General features: G+C 36.3%; 1 protein-coding gene across 3 annotated transcripts in view; it reads right to left on the bottom strand.

Annotated features, from left to right (window-relative positions):
* Positions 1-15,476, bottom strand: part of MAGI2 (membrane associated guanylate kinase, WW and PDZ domain containing 2) — a 1,072,297-nt gene that overhangs the window by 263,630 nt on the left and 793,191 nt on the right. For all 3 annotated transcript variants that reach the window (XM_015571231.1, XM_015571230.1, XM_015571232.1), the window contains one exon: positions 11,903-11,982. In XM_015571231.1, coding sequence (XP_015426717.1) covers positions 11,903-11,982 — 80 coding nt within the window. The remainder of the gene's footprint in view (positions 1-11,902; positions 11,983-15,476) is intronic.

Genomic DNA, 15,476 nt, shown 5'->3' on the forward strand with positions numbered 1-15,476 from the left:
TATGCTAAGCAAAATAAGCCAATCGGAGATAGATAAATATCACATGATCTCACTCATATGTGGGATATAATGATCAACATAATTTGATGAACAAGAATAGATCGATCTAGAGACAAATGATAGGGGAGGGGAGAGTTAGGGAGCAACCAAAGGACTTATATGCATGCATATTAGCATAACCAATGGACAAAGACACTGGGGTGGGGGCTTGCCTGGGCTTGGAAGGGATGGGGGAGGGGTCAAATTGGGAAAAAAGAGACATATGTAAAACTTTAGACAATAAAAAAAATAAAGTCAGCTTTACTCTCAAGCTCACGATACATAAAATCAGCAAAAGACACGTGCAACTTATCTTTGAGGAAAGCCTTAAAACATAAAAAGTTCAATATCTAAGGGAAAATGAAATAATTCTCAGCAAAATTAAACAACCAAGTGTTTATGAATAAAGTTCTAGGATTATGAAATAATTCTTTGTGAAAATTCAGATTCTCTGTGTTTTGTGGCAGGAGTAAATTTTAGTTGCTGACCCAAATTGTTTCATAAGGCAACTCATGTTGTACTCATCTAAGAATTGAAAATTTATATTGCTTTTTAATCATCCCATGTCTAAAGTAAACCAGAGTGCTTATTATATTGCATCAGAAGTAAATTATTTTTTAAAAGGTGAATTATGTGTATCAACTTGATTTCATTAGGAAGACCACATTTAGGATGATACCATCTGTTGCTCTTTTGTAAAAGAAAATACATTGTGGCATTTCAGTGCTACATTCAAAATAATTAAAGCAGAGTGGAACTTACAAACGCTGACATAAATGAAACTACATTTGCCTAGATTTTATTGTCTAACTCTTCTCTCCTAAGTCCCCTGGAAGAATGAACTGATCACAAGTTTCCTTCTCTTGAAAATGGGGGTAATGATGTCATGTGCACACTGGGCTGTTATGGGGAATAAATGAGATAACATGTAACACTTAACACACACTAATTAATACTTGGTAGTTATATTAAAAATAACATAAAAGAAATGATGAAATAGATAACAGGAATGTATTGAAATCAACTCTGTGAGTTTTATTTATGATTAAATATATTTTCAGGAGGTTTCACAGTATTTTCTCTATATTGAAGTGAGGAAAGATGGTTAGAAATAAAATGATATTACCAATAATAAGAGGAATTACTTATGTAGTATTCATTGTATGTCAGGAACTGTTCAAAGCACTTTAAATATAATAATTCATTCAATATTCACAGTAACCTATGAAGAATATTAATTTTTAATCCTATTTATGGATGCTAAAATCAAGGTACCCAGAGGTTCAAAAAATTGCTCAAGGTCACAGAGCCAGTAAATAACAGAATAAGGGTCTGAACCCAAGTAGTGTGGCTCCGGAGATAGTCCACATTCTTATTGACTATCCTAGGCTTCCTCTTGGTAGCCACATGGCTCCGAGCTGTCTGAGCAGTATTAAATTACTACAATAACTAGGCTTGAAAGTGATCATCTCTTTATTCTTTTAAACATTGCATCACCATTTTTGCTTCTCTAATGATTTTGCTTTCATGAAAAAATTTAGTTCTTCAATTTATAATATCTTAAAACTGTTACCTCACACTTAGCAAAAAAATTTATAGTTATTTCTTTGCTAGATTTATCTATGAATTTAAGGACATATACCACACACAGCATTAAAGCATCCTTTGAATACACAACATCAACTTTCAAGACAAGACACATATAGACAATAAGGGCTATAGAACCAATAAGAAGCCGAGAATAGAGTATTTACTAAATCTGTCTGCCTTGTGTCAGTAAAGGAGTGTTTCTTTCATTTTTAACAGGAAGAAAATCTTTTTTTAGGGGGGGGGACTAAATATTGCCTTTAAAGCAAGGTAAGCATTTAATAAGTTTAAGACAGCTTTTACCATTCTTTAGGGAATACTGAATTTCTAAGAATGCAGGTACCATGTGCGCTGAATGATAGCAAATGGTAACCATAATACATTCCACTTAATGGGATGTTATAAACCCATAGGAATGTTGGGAGAGTGTTCAAGCATTTTTCTAAGAGTGAATTCCCACGTTGTACAACAATGCTAAATAGCATCATCCTAAACATATGCTGTTCTTGTTCTCAGCTGCTGCTTATGAGAGCTACAATGGCGGCGATGCTTAGCATCTTCTGGGAGAGGAAGTAGTGAGCAGCATACATCCCAGGCACTCTTGAGGGACGTTTATCCCTGGGCTCTGCCGCCTGTGTAATGGCAGCGTGTTATGAGGAACGGCCACTAACTGAGGAATCACAAGGAAAGGAGGCTAATTACAACCTTCCAGCAACGCATTTGGTCAAATCATTGTTCCTTTCGAGGCCTTGGTCTTTGTGTGAATATTATTTTTTACTCTTTCATGGAGTGCTTATTAGGATAAAAGTTGATATCTAAAAAAATAGTTCAGAAAATAAATATGTTTTGTGAACAACAAATGCCCATAAAAGCAGCTGAAGTATGAAATCACAGAATAGGTAGTAAGAACTCCTGTAAGTGTCTCTGGATTGTTACCACCTGGTCCCCTTGGCTATTCCTCAAGTAACTACATGTAGGGTAATGAAACCTATGTATTGACTTTTTTTATGTCATATAAGTACTTGCTTCTGATCACCTACAACTTTATAACAATTTTGCATTTTATCTCACTATGTTCACCTACTTTTATACTTACAAATGACTATGTTTGCTTACTCTCAGCTTTTGTAAGAAAACCTACTTGTTTTCTTCTGCCCATAATCTTCCTCAAGTCAAACTACATGTACAACATGTTTGTTTTGTTTTCCCTCTCTGTCCTGACATACCTCTTCACTTCTTTTTCAAAACTTAGCACAAAAATCCATCTTATAAAAAAAGTATCCTGTAATTAACCCAGATGCATTACTTATGTGATACTATTTCACTGTGACCATCGATATCGAACACACAGAGACACATATCCATACACTTATGACATTTTCTTTCTTTAAAAAAAATGTTTGGATTGATTTCAGAAAGAAGGGGAACGGAAAGAGAGACAGAAACATCAGTGATGAGAGAGAGTCATTGACCAGTTAGCTCTTGCATGTACCCTGCCCCCGACTAGGGATTGAGCCCGCAAACCGGGCATGTGCCCTGACCAGAAATTGAACTGTGACCTCCTGGTTCATGGGTAGATGCTCAACCACTGAGCCATGCTGAGCAGGCTTTATTAATTTCTTATGTAATAATACATGGATGTAATGATTTCCTTTTGGGAATCTAAACATAGTGCCTCTTCTATTTTCCTAACTCCAAATAAACTCACTAATAGAAAACTCTTAAGTCAGGATCCAGTACATGAGAGAGTCCAAAAGGAGAAGGAAAGAAGAAAAGGAATGAGGACAGTTGTTAAATGAGTTTTTGATCAGATGCCTGTAAAAAAGTAAAGTAGTCATGAAACAGCTAAAACATCTTCAAACTCAATGCTTTGGTTTTTCATCACCATCTCAGCCCCTTCCATCACCAGGAACAGTTTCTAAGCATGCATCGGTTTACATACCCTATTTCACCATGACAGCAACATCCACTTACATGCTTTCGTGCTTTCCAGTTTACAAAGATAATCTCAGATACTGATATTACTCTGAGAATAAACCAATAGGAATGCTATTCTAGGTGGGGAAAAAATAGACTATCACATGTACCTATTTATTTACCTTCAAATTAGGCTTTCTCCCAACACATTTGGTAAAGGCATCATTGCTTTTATGGCTTCAGGCATCTGGTGAGTGGTGAATTATGAGTTGTGTGAAGGTGATCTTTTAAAATTCCATATGATAGTACGTCAGGTTAAGAAATGGAATAATCATTCCGTTCTGCTCTCAAGAAACCACACAAAGCAGAGTTTCAGACTGTTGGAAAAGGTAATTTTAAAAGTACGCTGGAAAACGAGCTAATATGATATAGCTCCAAGCACTAGGATTCTAATTAAATTAAATATGAACAGTGATTGAAAATTGCCAGGCCCTATTATTAGACAAAGCAAGAGGGAACACAGATTCAAAATTTAGAGCGAGGTATATAAATTTTAAATAAGCCTCAACTAAGCTTCCATTCCCATGGATGCCAGATTCTTGTACAAAGCAATTAATTTTGTCAGTGGAATCTGATTGGCAAGTGGACAAATAAAAAAACTAGGGGAACATTAACCCATACAGATGCTAATGAAGACATATAATCTTCCATCTATAGAAGTTAATGGTAGTTTTTCCAATTAAGGGGGAGAGACAAATGTGAGAGCTTTTTTTAATTTTCTTTTTCAGGAAATCCTGATTTATGAAACTTAAAAAGTGTTTACACAGACATATGGTACTAAACTCAAGGGAGAATACCTGGTATTTTTGTTTAAACTGCTGGGCGCTGATTTTTTTTTTAAATGAAGAATACTATGAAGTCCAAGATGATCATGTTACTTTAAGTTATATGCTTATCTTTTCCTTTCTTGGTTCTTAATTTTGTCAGGAGATCTCATCATTTGGAGATCAAATCTATGTTTCTTCGATATACCAACTTGGTACTTGGACCTTTTCTAACTTTAGTCTAAAGGAATCTCCAAGAATGCTTATATCTGAGTCTTTTGTTCCCCAAATAAAGCATTAGCAATCAGAGCGGAATAGAGAAAACAGTAACAACAGCTGGCAGTGTTCCCAAGAAAAAGAAATCAAATGTAGAGACAGAGAAATCATGCAGAATATTGACTATAATAATACAAACCCTGGAATTATGTTGAATATGAAAGCAAGGATTGAAAGAGTAGCCTGATAGTCCATTATTGTGCTCAGTGAAAGGGAACATCCACTTGGAAAGAGACATCTTTAAAAAAATAGATTTAATAAAGTTTAAGAAATATGTTCTTGCATTAAGAATTTCAGAGAAAAATACAGACTAAAGATTAAAGAGCACATATACACATGCACGAACAAAAGTTTTGTATGAAAAGGATAGGTCTCATAAGTATTTTTAAAAAAAGGACTTGAAAAGAAAGGTAATATAACCAATATAGACGTGGTTGGAGTAGGAGTAGGGGAAGGAGTTATCTAAAATTACCGGAGCAATAAAAACAGAATAAAATGAAACCTAATAGAGTAATTGAAGTGGATATACTAGCAGTACTTGTGCTTGTTACCAAAGGCAGAAAGGCAATCAAAGTTGAAAGGAAAAATTGAGAATCATCAGCATATACATGGTAGGTCAAACCCTAGGAATGAGAGCGACAACCAGGGAGGAGTAGAGAGAAAAGAGAAAGTCACCAAATGGAGCAATTCCACTGAAGCTGACATTAAGAATGACTGTAAACCCAATCACCTTTGAAATCCTGCTCACATTCCACATCTTTCATCTAGCTTCCCTGAACATTCCTGTTCACTACCAGCTGTCTTTTATTTTCCTCTTGTGTGATAGATGTTCCTCACACTATTTTAAACTTTCCTCATACTGGAGAGGTTAGTACATTGTCTTCTCCACTATACAGCTCTTTGAAGAATGGGTTTAGGTGTTGCCTTAATTTGCATTTTTCAAGGGTCATAGCTCAATTCTACTAGCAGGAAGGCTATCCAATAAATATTTGTCATATGAGCAAGTGAATCAACTTGCTTTGTTGTCAAGTAGATAATCTATCTTAAAAGGAGTAAAGTGACTTATGATGTATAAGAATTACACACTAGAACAGCGGTTCTCAACCTGTGGGTCGCGACCCCTTTGGCGGTCGAACGACCCTTTCACAGGGGTCGCCTAAGACCATCCTGCATATCAGAGATTTACATTATGATTCACAACAGTAGCAACATTACAGTTATGAAGTAGCAATGAAAAAATAATTTTATGGTTGGGTCATAACATGAGGAACTGTATTTAAAGGGCCAGAAGTTGAGAACCACTGCACTAGAATAAGAGGGGAAAGGCCACTTTTTGGTACCTTCTTAATACAGGAAAGATAACATGGAAATGAAGAGCTAAAACCTTTTATTAAATGAAAACAAATATTGGGAAGCCAATATGAAATGTCAAGATTTTGTCTTAAGAGTCAAAAACTGATACTAATATAATATCCGTGACTTATCATTACCAATAAGAAGTTTAAGAACAAACAACCAATAAATTTCCACATTGATTTTGGTTTGCTGATTCAAAGTAGTTGTTTTAAATCTATTTCGGTTCTTTACATAATTTTAGTATCAACACAACAAATGTTTGCCTCTTTTTTTCTGGTCTTTCCACAAAAAACACATTAAAATCTTGAGCTCTTGTGAATATAATTCCTTGAGATATGGATTTTTAATAGTAACATTGATAGGCCATTAACTGTAAGTGTGAATGGCCTCATTGAATATATGCATATATATCAGACACTTTGAGATGCTTGGTGGTTAGGCCATGATCACACATTATGTCATACAAAATTTGATTTTCAAATAATCATCAGCTTTGGAAAGTACTGTTTTGTGATGCACAGTATTTGGGAAACCCTAAAATTTCATGTACTAAGAGGGATGTCAAATCATCTCACCTCGGCAACAGGTATTTTCATTTTATTTTTGTTAAAGTACAAGCCATAGTTAATTTTAAATTACTTGGCTTAGGGTTGATGATATGGATATGTTTCTCCCACTTCTAAAGAACTTGTCTGTAATATTTAGATTAATGCCTCACATAACTGTTTTGCTTTCTGCAGTGGTAAACAGGTCTAACCACTGAGGGATACATAATACTGGGCCTCACAGCATGATTGTCAGAGACCTACAGTTAGCTCTTAGGGAAGTTGTGCCAACACTATATGAACTGTGGTGAACACTTTTAGAAATTGTGAAGGCATATAAAAAAACAGAGGCTTGTGTGTGTTTTTTTAAGCGAGGAACACAGAATTTAAATCAATACACATTTAAAAAATATCTTTCAGAGCTAAATTCATTCTGTTAATTTAAAAACATAAATCATGCCATTTAAATTGTTTTGATCATAAAATTATACTGATTGTTCTATTTATAGGTAGGATGGCCTAGGAAAAATATTGAGAATATATTTTAAAAGTCCCATTTTATTTATTTTAAGTACAAAATTTTAAAATAAAAATATTTTTCATCATTTTAAAAACATATTTTTAAGGCTTAATGTCTCCAGTTACAGCATCTTGTCAGATTGCATAATGTTATAACATTGAGATCCATCTTAAACCCAAGTTGCCTGGATTCAAGCCTTGTTTTCTACTTACACTTGTTAAACAAGGCCCTTAAAGTTTTGGATTATAGCATCATTATCTGAAAAATTGTAATGAAAAATTTCTACCTACTTCACAGAGTGTTGGTAGATTTAACAGAGAAAGTGGAGGGGAAACTACTCTTTAGCTCTAAAGTAATATCATTTAGTATCAGAAGTCATGATTAGACATGTGGTCCTAGAAAAGATGGTGTAAACTTACTTTTCCGTGTTTCTCCCATTTAAATACCCTGGGGATAATTCAATACACAACCAAAAAGCCTGGAAAGATGGAAAGAAGGAAGTAGATTGGCTACGGACCTCATTATTTGAAGAATGATATCATATGAGTTCCAAGAGTTTTCTTTTTATCTCTTATACTAGAGGCCTAGTGCACAAAATTCATGCATGGGTGGGGGTTGTCCCTCACCCCAACCTGACCCCCCCCCAATCTGGGACCCCGCGGGGGATGTCTGATTGCCGGTTTAGGCCCCGATCCTTGGCCCAAACCAGCAGTCGGACATCCCTCTCACAATCCGGGACCGCTGGTTCCCACCCACTTGCCTGCCTGCCTGCCTGCCTGATTCCTCCTAACCACTTCTGCCTGCCAGCCTGATCACCCCTTAACCACTCCCCTGCCAGCTTGATCGACGCCTAACTACCCCCCTCCTGGCCTGGTCGCCCCCAACTGCCCTCCCCTGCAGGCCCAGTCACCCCCAACTGCCCTCCCTCCACTGCAGGCCTGATCTCCCCCAACTGCCCTCCCCTTTTGTCCTGATTGCTCACAACTGCCCTCCCCTGCCAGCCATCTTGTGCCCACATTGGGGTGGCCATCTTGTGTGAAGGCATGACTTTTAATTTGCATATTACCTACTTATATAGGATATCTCAGACTGGGTTCCAGAGAGGCCTTCTGCTTGGAACACCAAAGGGCATATACAAACAAAGAAGCAAGCAAACAAATGAGAAAGCCTACTCTTTCTGGGCACAGGACCAGGACAAAGAGAACCTGTAAGGACATGGGGCTACCTATCCCCCCACCCAAACCTAGCCACAGTGGTGGGGCCCTTTCACCTACAGTGGTGACATCAGTAGAACTCAGAAACGTCAACAAATCTTCCATCAGGAGAGGTGGCCTGATAAACCTGGGGTGGTGGCATCAATGGATCCCACGCAGGCGATCCATCTTCTGCCCTACACCTGCCAGCATCAGGTGGGCAGAGAACATAGGCAAGGGAAATTATTTCCTATCCCATAAATCCAGACTCCACATTCCTACTAGTGGTGGGACTAAGAAAAGAACTCTTCACACTTTGCAGGTGGCACCAGTAGGGATTTATCAGGAATTTCCAAGTAAGAAGAAATAAACTGACCAAAATAGCAGTGGAAGGGGTCTGAAAACTGTATTGCATTTGGAAACAGCCGATAAAATAGGCCAGAATCTACATACCAAACCTAAACATGGACACTGCCCACAAAAAGATTTTATTTTAAATATCCATTTCAAAAAGTCCAAAAGAAGAGAAGAGATAGTTACATTTAAACAAATTAGACTTGAAGTCAAAAACTTTAACACGTGACAAAGAAGATCATTACATAATTTCAAAGGGGTAATTAATCAAGAGAATGTGACAAACGTCAATATATATGCACCCAGCATCAAAGAACATAAATATATTAAGCAAATACTCATAGATATGAAGGAAGAAAAAGATAATAATGCAATAATAGTAGGGGATTTTAATACCCTACATCAACAATAGGTCATCCAGACAGAATATCAATAAGAAAATATTGGACTTGAGCTATACTTTAGAACAAATGAATTTAGATACCTACAGTACATTTAATCCTTTGAAGCAGATTACACATTCTTCTCAAGTGCACATGGACCATTCTCCTGGGTAGATGGTATGTTAAGTCACAAAAATAAGTCTTAAATAATGTAAAAATATTGAAATCATGTCCCATATCTTTGCTGACTACGATGAATAAAACTAGAAATCAATAAGAGGAAAACTAGAAAATTCACAAATGTGTGGAAAGTAACAGAATTCTGAAAAACCAATGGGTCAAAGAAGAAATCAAAAGGTAAATGAAAAAATATCATAAAAGAATTGAAAGTAGAAACATGACCAAATCCAGCCCGCCATTATTTTTTTGTGTGGTCCGCAAGCTAATAATAGTGTAACATTTTTAAATGGTTGGAAAAAAATTTTTGTGATGTGAAAGTACATGAAACTCAAATTTTTATGTCCATACCCAAAGTTTTATCAGAATACATCCAGGCCCTTTATTTATAAATTGAATTTGACTTTGGCCCCTTTTGCACAACAGTGAATAGTTGCAAAGAGACTGGATGGCCTGTAAGCTTAATATATTTACTATCTGACTCATTACAGAAAATGTCTGCCAACTTGCAACAGACCTTTACTTAAACCCTGTGGGCAAATACTCCAAGAACAGGGGCAAATCAGAGATAGATTGAGTCTTAAGAGAACTCAACCCAATCTCATGTTGGCTCAGTTCCATATTGAATTGAGATATGCTTAGCCTTCCGAGCCATTGCCCTAGCAGAATAAGGATGGATAAATCTTTGCTGGAGAAAGATATCATCTTGAGCCTCTACAAAATTTTAATATATATTTTACACACATTCCATCATTCAGGAAAATATTCTACTAACTTCGTTTGATCTGAACTGAACTGTGATACTTATAAAGAAGCCCGTCTTAACTAGCAGGCTCAACATCAATCTATTTATATCCAACATTTTGAGCAAGAGTTTAAATCTATGTTATTTAAAGAAAAGAAAAATAAACAGAAGTAACAGTATTACCTAAAAGCACTTCTCTTGGCAAGAAAACTTAAAATATATATTTGGAACAATAGCATTGTCATGACTAGATGTTAGTTTCTATTGTAAAACATTCAAATAATAAAAGAAATAAAATCTAGGAATTATTTATTTTGTAGAAAATGAAAAAAAAATAGCAATTGACCAGTTATATATCATTCTGAGCTATAAGACTGTGTTCTGAAACTCATTTCTCAATGACATGTGATTCACAGACACTGGCATCATATTTTAGGCATCTACCATCCTGAGAAGACAGACAAGTGCAAATGTGTGAAAAACTGATAACACTGAACTATTATAATTATGCAATATGTTATGCCTACATCTCTCCCAGGATTTTAAAATTTGACTTTAATAGGCTTTTATAATGAAAAGAGCAACTCAAAGGAACAAGACAACTGAGAAGTTCAATATGTCACCGACTGTAAAATCACTAAATTTATTTTAATTAGTATATACTAAGGCTTTACATCTGCGGCACAAGTAAATTGTAACTCAGAGATATAATAGATCAGGTCATTTTCATTTATAACCAATCACAATTTGAAACGTGTATCTTTATATTGTCAATGAGATGTAACCTAATTGTGCTCAGAAGTCCAGGCCATATAATAACTTTATGGAATTTAAGCACATACAGTTGTACCATTATATAGAAGGCAAATAGATATAGCTATGAACACACAATTATGTACATAGATAGTATTTAAAAACTGGATACTTAGGCATTTAAATATGTACATTTAAATTGTATACTCCCATTTTTTTTAAATTTAACTCAGTATAACTAGCCTGTGAACAGTTCCCTTATAACATAGGAATAAATAATATTTTCTAGATACTATTTGAGAAAGCTGGAATTGCTACTAAAACAAAAGGATTTTTGGAATTAAAGACTTTTTTAAAAAGTTGACTTAAAAATTTTTTTTAAACATTTAAATACCTCTCAACACTTTTTTTCACTTTTAATAATTTGTCAGTGATAGATGCCTCTGAATAAGGCTCTAATGATTTGACCAGATAAAGGCAAATATAAATCATAAGGAGAGTATGCTATTTATCATTTTAGATAAGATATAAATACTTTTTTAACATACATTGAATATTTTAAAAATTATTAGTATCTTCAGCAACAGATTTCATCTGTGTAATTTCCTAATTTGGAAACAAGGTTTACATTCCTCTCATACTCAAAATCGCTTTAAAAAAATTCTTCACATGCACGAAAATAGTCCATTTTTAAGCAACTTCATGGGAATTGGAAAAGACTAAGGACAACCCAGCACACTCATGAAATTAATGATTTTTTTTCAATGTCTGATTAAAGGAAAGCGGCCATATGTATAGATCTTTATATCAGCGATTCCTTAAATACTAGCAGAACACTGTGTCTCAAACCATAAACATCAGATATTATTTATAGTTTCACAATACTGTTTCTCTACATAGCATATTTAATTCCAATGAAAAGATCAGAGCCCTCAGAGAGACAAATTGCAAATAAAAAGTCCTCAGTAGGTGGTGGAAAGTCAAGCCAGGAGTCAAGCAACTCGCAGAGAGGACAGAGATGTGACATCCAGCACAGCCTCCTCAGAGAGAAAAGGAAACCACATGGCAATGCTGAAATGCCGACTTCATTCTCTCTCCACTCTGAGCATTTAACATCACATCTTTACAACTGTTTCAACTACATTACTGCTTCTTTAGGCGAGACCCTCTTTTAAGAAATACAAGCATTCTCCAAGTGCAATGCGGAAACATCATAAAAACTTAATAACCTACCATTTTCTTTGCACTCTTCTGGAGGTTTAGCCTTTTTCGCAAGTCGTGGATCCAGCCATGATGTTGTCTTTGTGTTATGGCTGAAAGGAAAAGAGATCACTCTGAACAGACACATACTGAAAGGAATCAAGTTTATTCCCTAAGGAAAAAAAAGGGGGGAGGGTTAGGCGAACAAAATTGCAATCGATACACTTAATTTGCTTACTGGTTCTAAGTAGCCCTGAAGGAGGTGTAAGAGTAATTGTGCAAGGCAGCTGTAAATTTGGCAACCTCAGCTCCCTGTCCTCAAAGCAGCTATTTTTATTAAAATCAACTAGAATGTTGCCAAGTTCACCTCATTGAAAATGCAGAACTCATCCAGAGCAAAAGGAATTTATTACAAATACGGGATTCTCCAGTTGGAGGAGCACAGTCCACAGGCTCCGGTACTGTTTCCTGAGTTTTGCAAAAGAATTATTTCCATCTTAAACCTGCTCTTTTCATAAGGAGTTGTTTTGTTCGTCTTTAACTATAGAGCTGGCAGAGTCGGTACAAAAGTGATGCAAATTATACCATGTTCTCAGGATTCCTGCATTTTCTCAACAAGTGATTATTAATAGCAATTTCATTAACCCATATTTAGCTTCTGTTCCATGTAAATACTTCCCATCCAGCTAGGGGAAGAGGGGATAAACATATCTATAACCTAATACTTCTGGAATGGGAGTTCTGAGATTTAATAAGAATTTTAATGACATTTTTGTTTTGAAAAATGTTTTCTAGAATATCTCTTACCAGACATTTAAAAAGCAAAGAAAGTTGTTCCGAGAGCAGCAGTTTTTCTCAAAGAGGTCCTGGACTCACCTGGTGTTAGAATCACCCGGTGGACTTATTAGCACTGCATATTCTGGGTGGTTATAGAACTACCAAATCAGAATCTTTGGGGATGAGTCCGTAAAATCTCCATTATTGGCAAGGTGATTCTTCTGCACATTACAACTTCAGTACTGCTCAGTGGCTCATAACTGCTTGTTGGAGCTAAAAATCTTTACTGTATATAACTGTCTCAAGCGATCTCATCTACCAATGGACAAATTGTCCAGGATGTGACATTTGTGAGGACTTCAAAAAGAGATTGAGCAGCCGAAACCGGTTTGGCTCAGTGGATAGAGCGTCGGCCTGCGGACTGAAAGGTCCCAGGTTCGATTCCGGTCAAGGGCATGTACCTGGGTTGCGGGCACATCCCCAGTTGGGGGTGTGCAGGAGGCAGCTGATCGATGTCTCTCTCTCATCGATGTTTCTAACTCTCTATCGCTCTCCCTTCCTCTCTGTAAAAAATCAATAAAATATATTTTTAAAAAAAAGAGATTAAGCAAAGTCACAGGTATGGGAAAGTGTCAGGTGTATACAGGGAAGCGTCAGAAGGCCAGTGAGTGAAGCATGAAAAGGAAGAGTGGAAAATAGGCTGGAAACATACATTAGAGGCAGGTACTAGGGATAATTGAACACAGTTCTAGGAAAGTCTAAACGATAATGATGATATCAATCTCACTTTGGCCCTCATTTGTGGTCATGTCAACATCATCCAGTCTTTTCCTCTGAACGAAAGGCTTGATGCCCATGAATGGAGGTTATGACTTTCCAGAGTATGAGGAGTGCAGAACTGGGTTCAGTGTTTGATGCTCCCATTTGCCAAAAAAAAGTCAATAAAAAATGCTCTTTATAGACATGCCTGAGTTCAAAGTGTGTGTGTGTGTGTGTGTGTGTGTGTGTGTGTGTGTGTTTTGATGTCTTTGTTTTTGTGTGCTAGGAGAAATGTTGGAAGCTTGGCAAGGAAAAGAAATTCCCCTTCTCTTTACTCACACCTTCTTCCAAATCCTTCCTCCATTTCAGAGAAATGTCATTTCTAGGTCTCTAAGACATGTTCACAAAAGCAAGCACATCTGTGAATAAGTATTAAGGGACCATTACTAAGCCACTGCAGGGAGTCAAATTACCATTTCTATATCACACCACCTTGGTTCTCACAGACGGGCTCATGTAGAAGAGAACTGTGAATTTCCTACCTTTCCTGAATTTAGATAAAGCATTTCATTACAGGATAAATTTTTAGGTTGAACTAGCATTAATGGTATGTCACTTTAATACCTTTTGACAGATTGAGTCTCTTAGAGTTAACAGCATTTTGAGCTGATCCTCTGAAATGATTCTGAAAGAAACGTGGGTTGTAGTTACCTCCACTAATTGTCTTAAACATCACATGAAGACACGGCACAGTATTTTTCAATAGTGGCTCTTACCAACCTTGCAACTTACATGCTTCTTCAATGTGTCTTAAAAAGAGGACATTTTTAATGCATTTGGGAGACAACAGACCTAGTGGGCTTGCCCACTTCCTTTAAATGATATATTTTTAATGACATAAATTCCATTTGAAAATAGGGTTAAACACTGGGCAGAAAGCAGAAGTGTACAAAATGAGACCATTGAGCAATTTTTCACAATCTGCAAACTACCTTTATTCAGATTTGAGGATGATTTTTCTTTCACTTTTATTGCTAGAATGGAGTCAGAAGTAGGACAACAGGTGTTTTTTTTTATATGTTTGTTTGTGGGTTTTTTTTATCTACCAAAGTTGTGTGGAGCACAAATGACAGGAAGGCATGATACTAATGTTATAAAAACTTATATTTCAATACTAGTTTCTTTAACAGACATACATGCACATATCTTTGCTGTTTTTTGTTTTTGTTTTTTTTTTTAAAAAAGCCTTTCTTTTTTTCTAGCTGGGGAATGAAACAGATATATTCTAGAAATTTTAAATCATAATAATATACTACTCTATTTTTATAGATAAAGTTCATGTGATGATTATGAAGAGTGGGAGATCAAGTGGACTAAAGTTGGTAGCTATTCAAGTTCAATCAATGTCACATTAAAAAAGCCGGGTGAAAACCTTTCAAATGGTTTACCCAAAATTCTTCTGTAATGTTAAAGTGTAGGTTGAGTCTATCTGGAGGACTGGAACAAACACGATGTGAAATTTCGTTCAACTCTGAAATTCTAGTTTAAATTCATATCAGAACGTCCCTGCGGACATGTGATAAGCTGACTTGGAATAAATCCGAAATTTGTGTATATTTTATAAGTTTAACCTTTCCAAACAGTCAAGAGAAGCAGGTTCAATTAGGACATCTTCTTTTCTGAGGAAACATCCTTGTCACATAGAAAATGCTTCACTTCCCACAAGGAAAGCAGCTGACACTGCGGCGTACCATTGCGATGTTATTCTCACTGCCTCATGAATGTCCTGATGGCTCACGTTGTCAGGGACTGCACTGGGACTGCAGGCAGTACCTTACTGTGATTGTGAGTACAGATTTTTAACTTCGTTTTCCAGATAGAGAAGCCAAGGCTGAGAGAAGCTAGGCAACTTGCCCCAGGGTACACAGCTAGTGTGTGAACGGAAAGAGCTAGGGAAGGGAACAAGCTCAACTACCATGAGGCTGCCCTTTTCAGATGTCAACTTTAAGCTGTTTATTGAGAAACAAGACTCAGAACCTTTGACCCTGCCCCCTTTCCTGCCCCAAAGATT

Source organism: Myotis davidii, unplaced genomic scaffold (genome assembly GCF_000327345.1).
Source record: "Myotis davidii unplaced genomic scaffold, ASM32734v1 scaffold125, whole genome shotgun sequence".
Lineage (NCBI taxonomy): Eukaryota > Metazoa > Chordata > Mammalia > Chiroptera > Vespertilionidae > Myotis > Myotis davidii.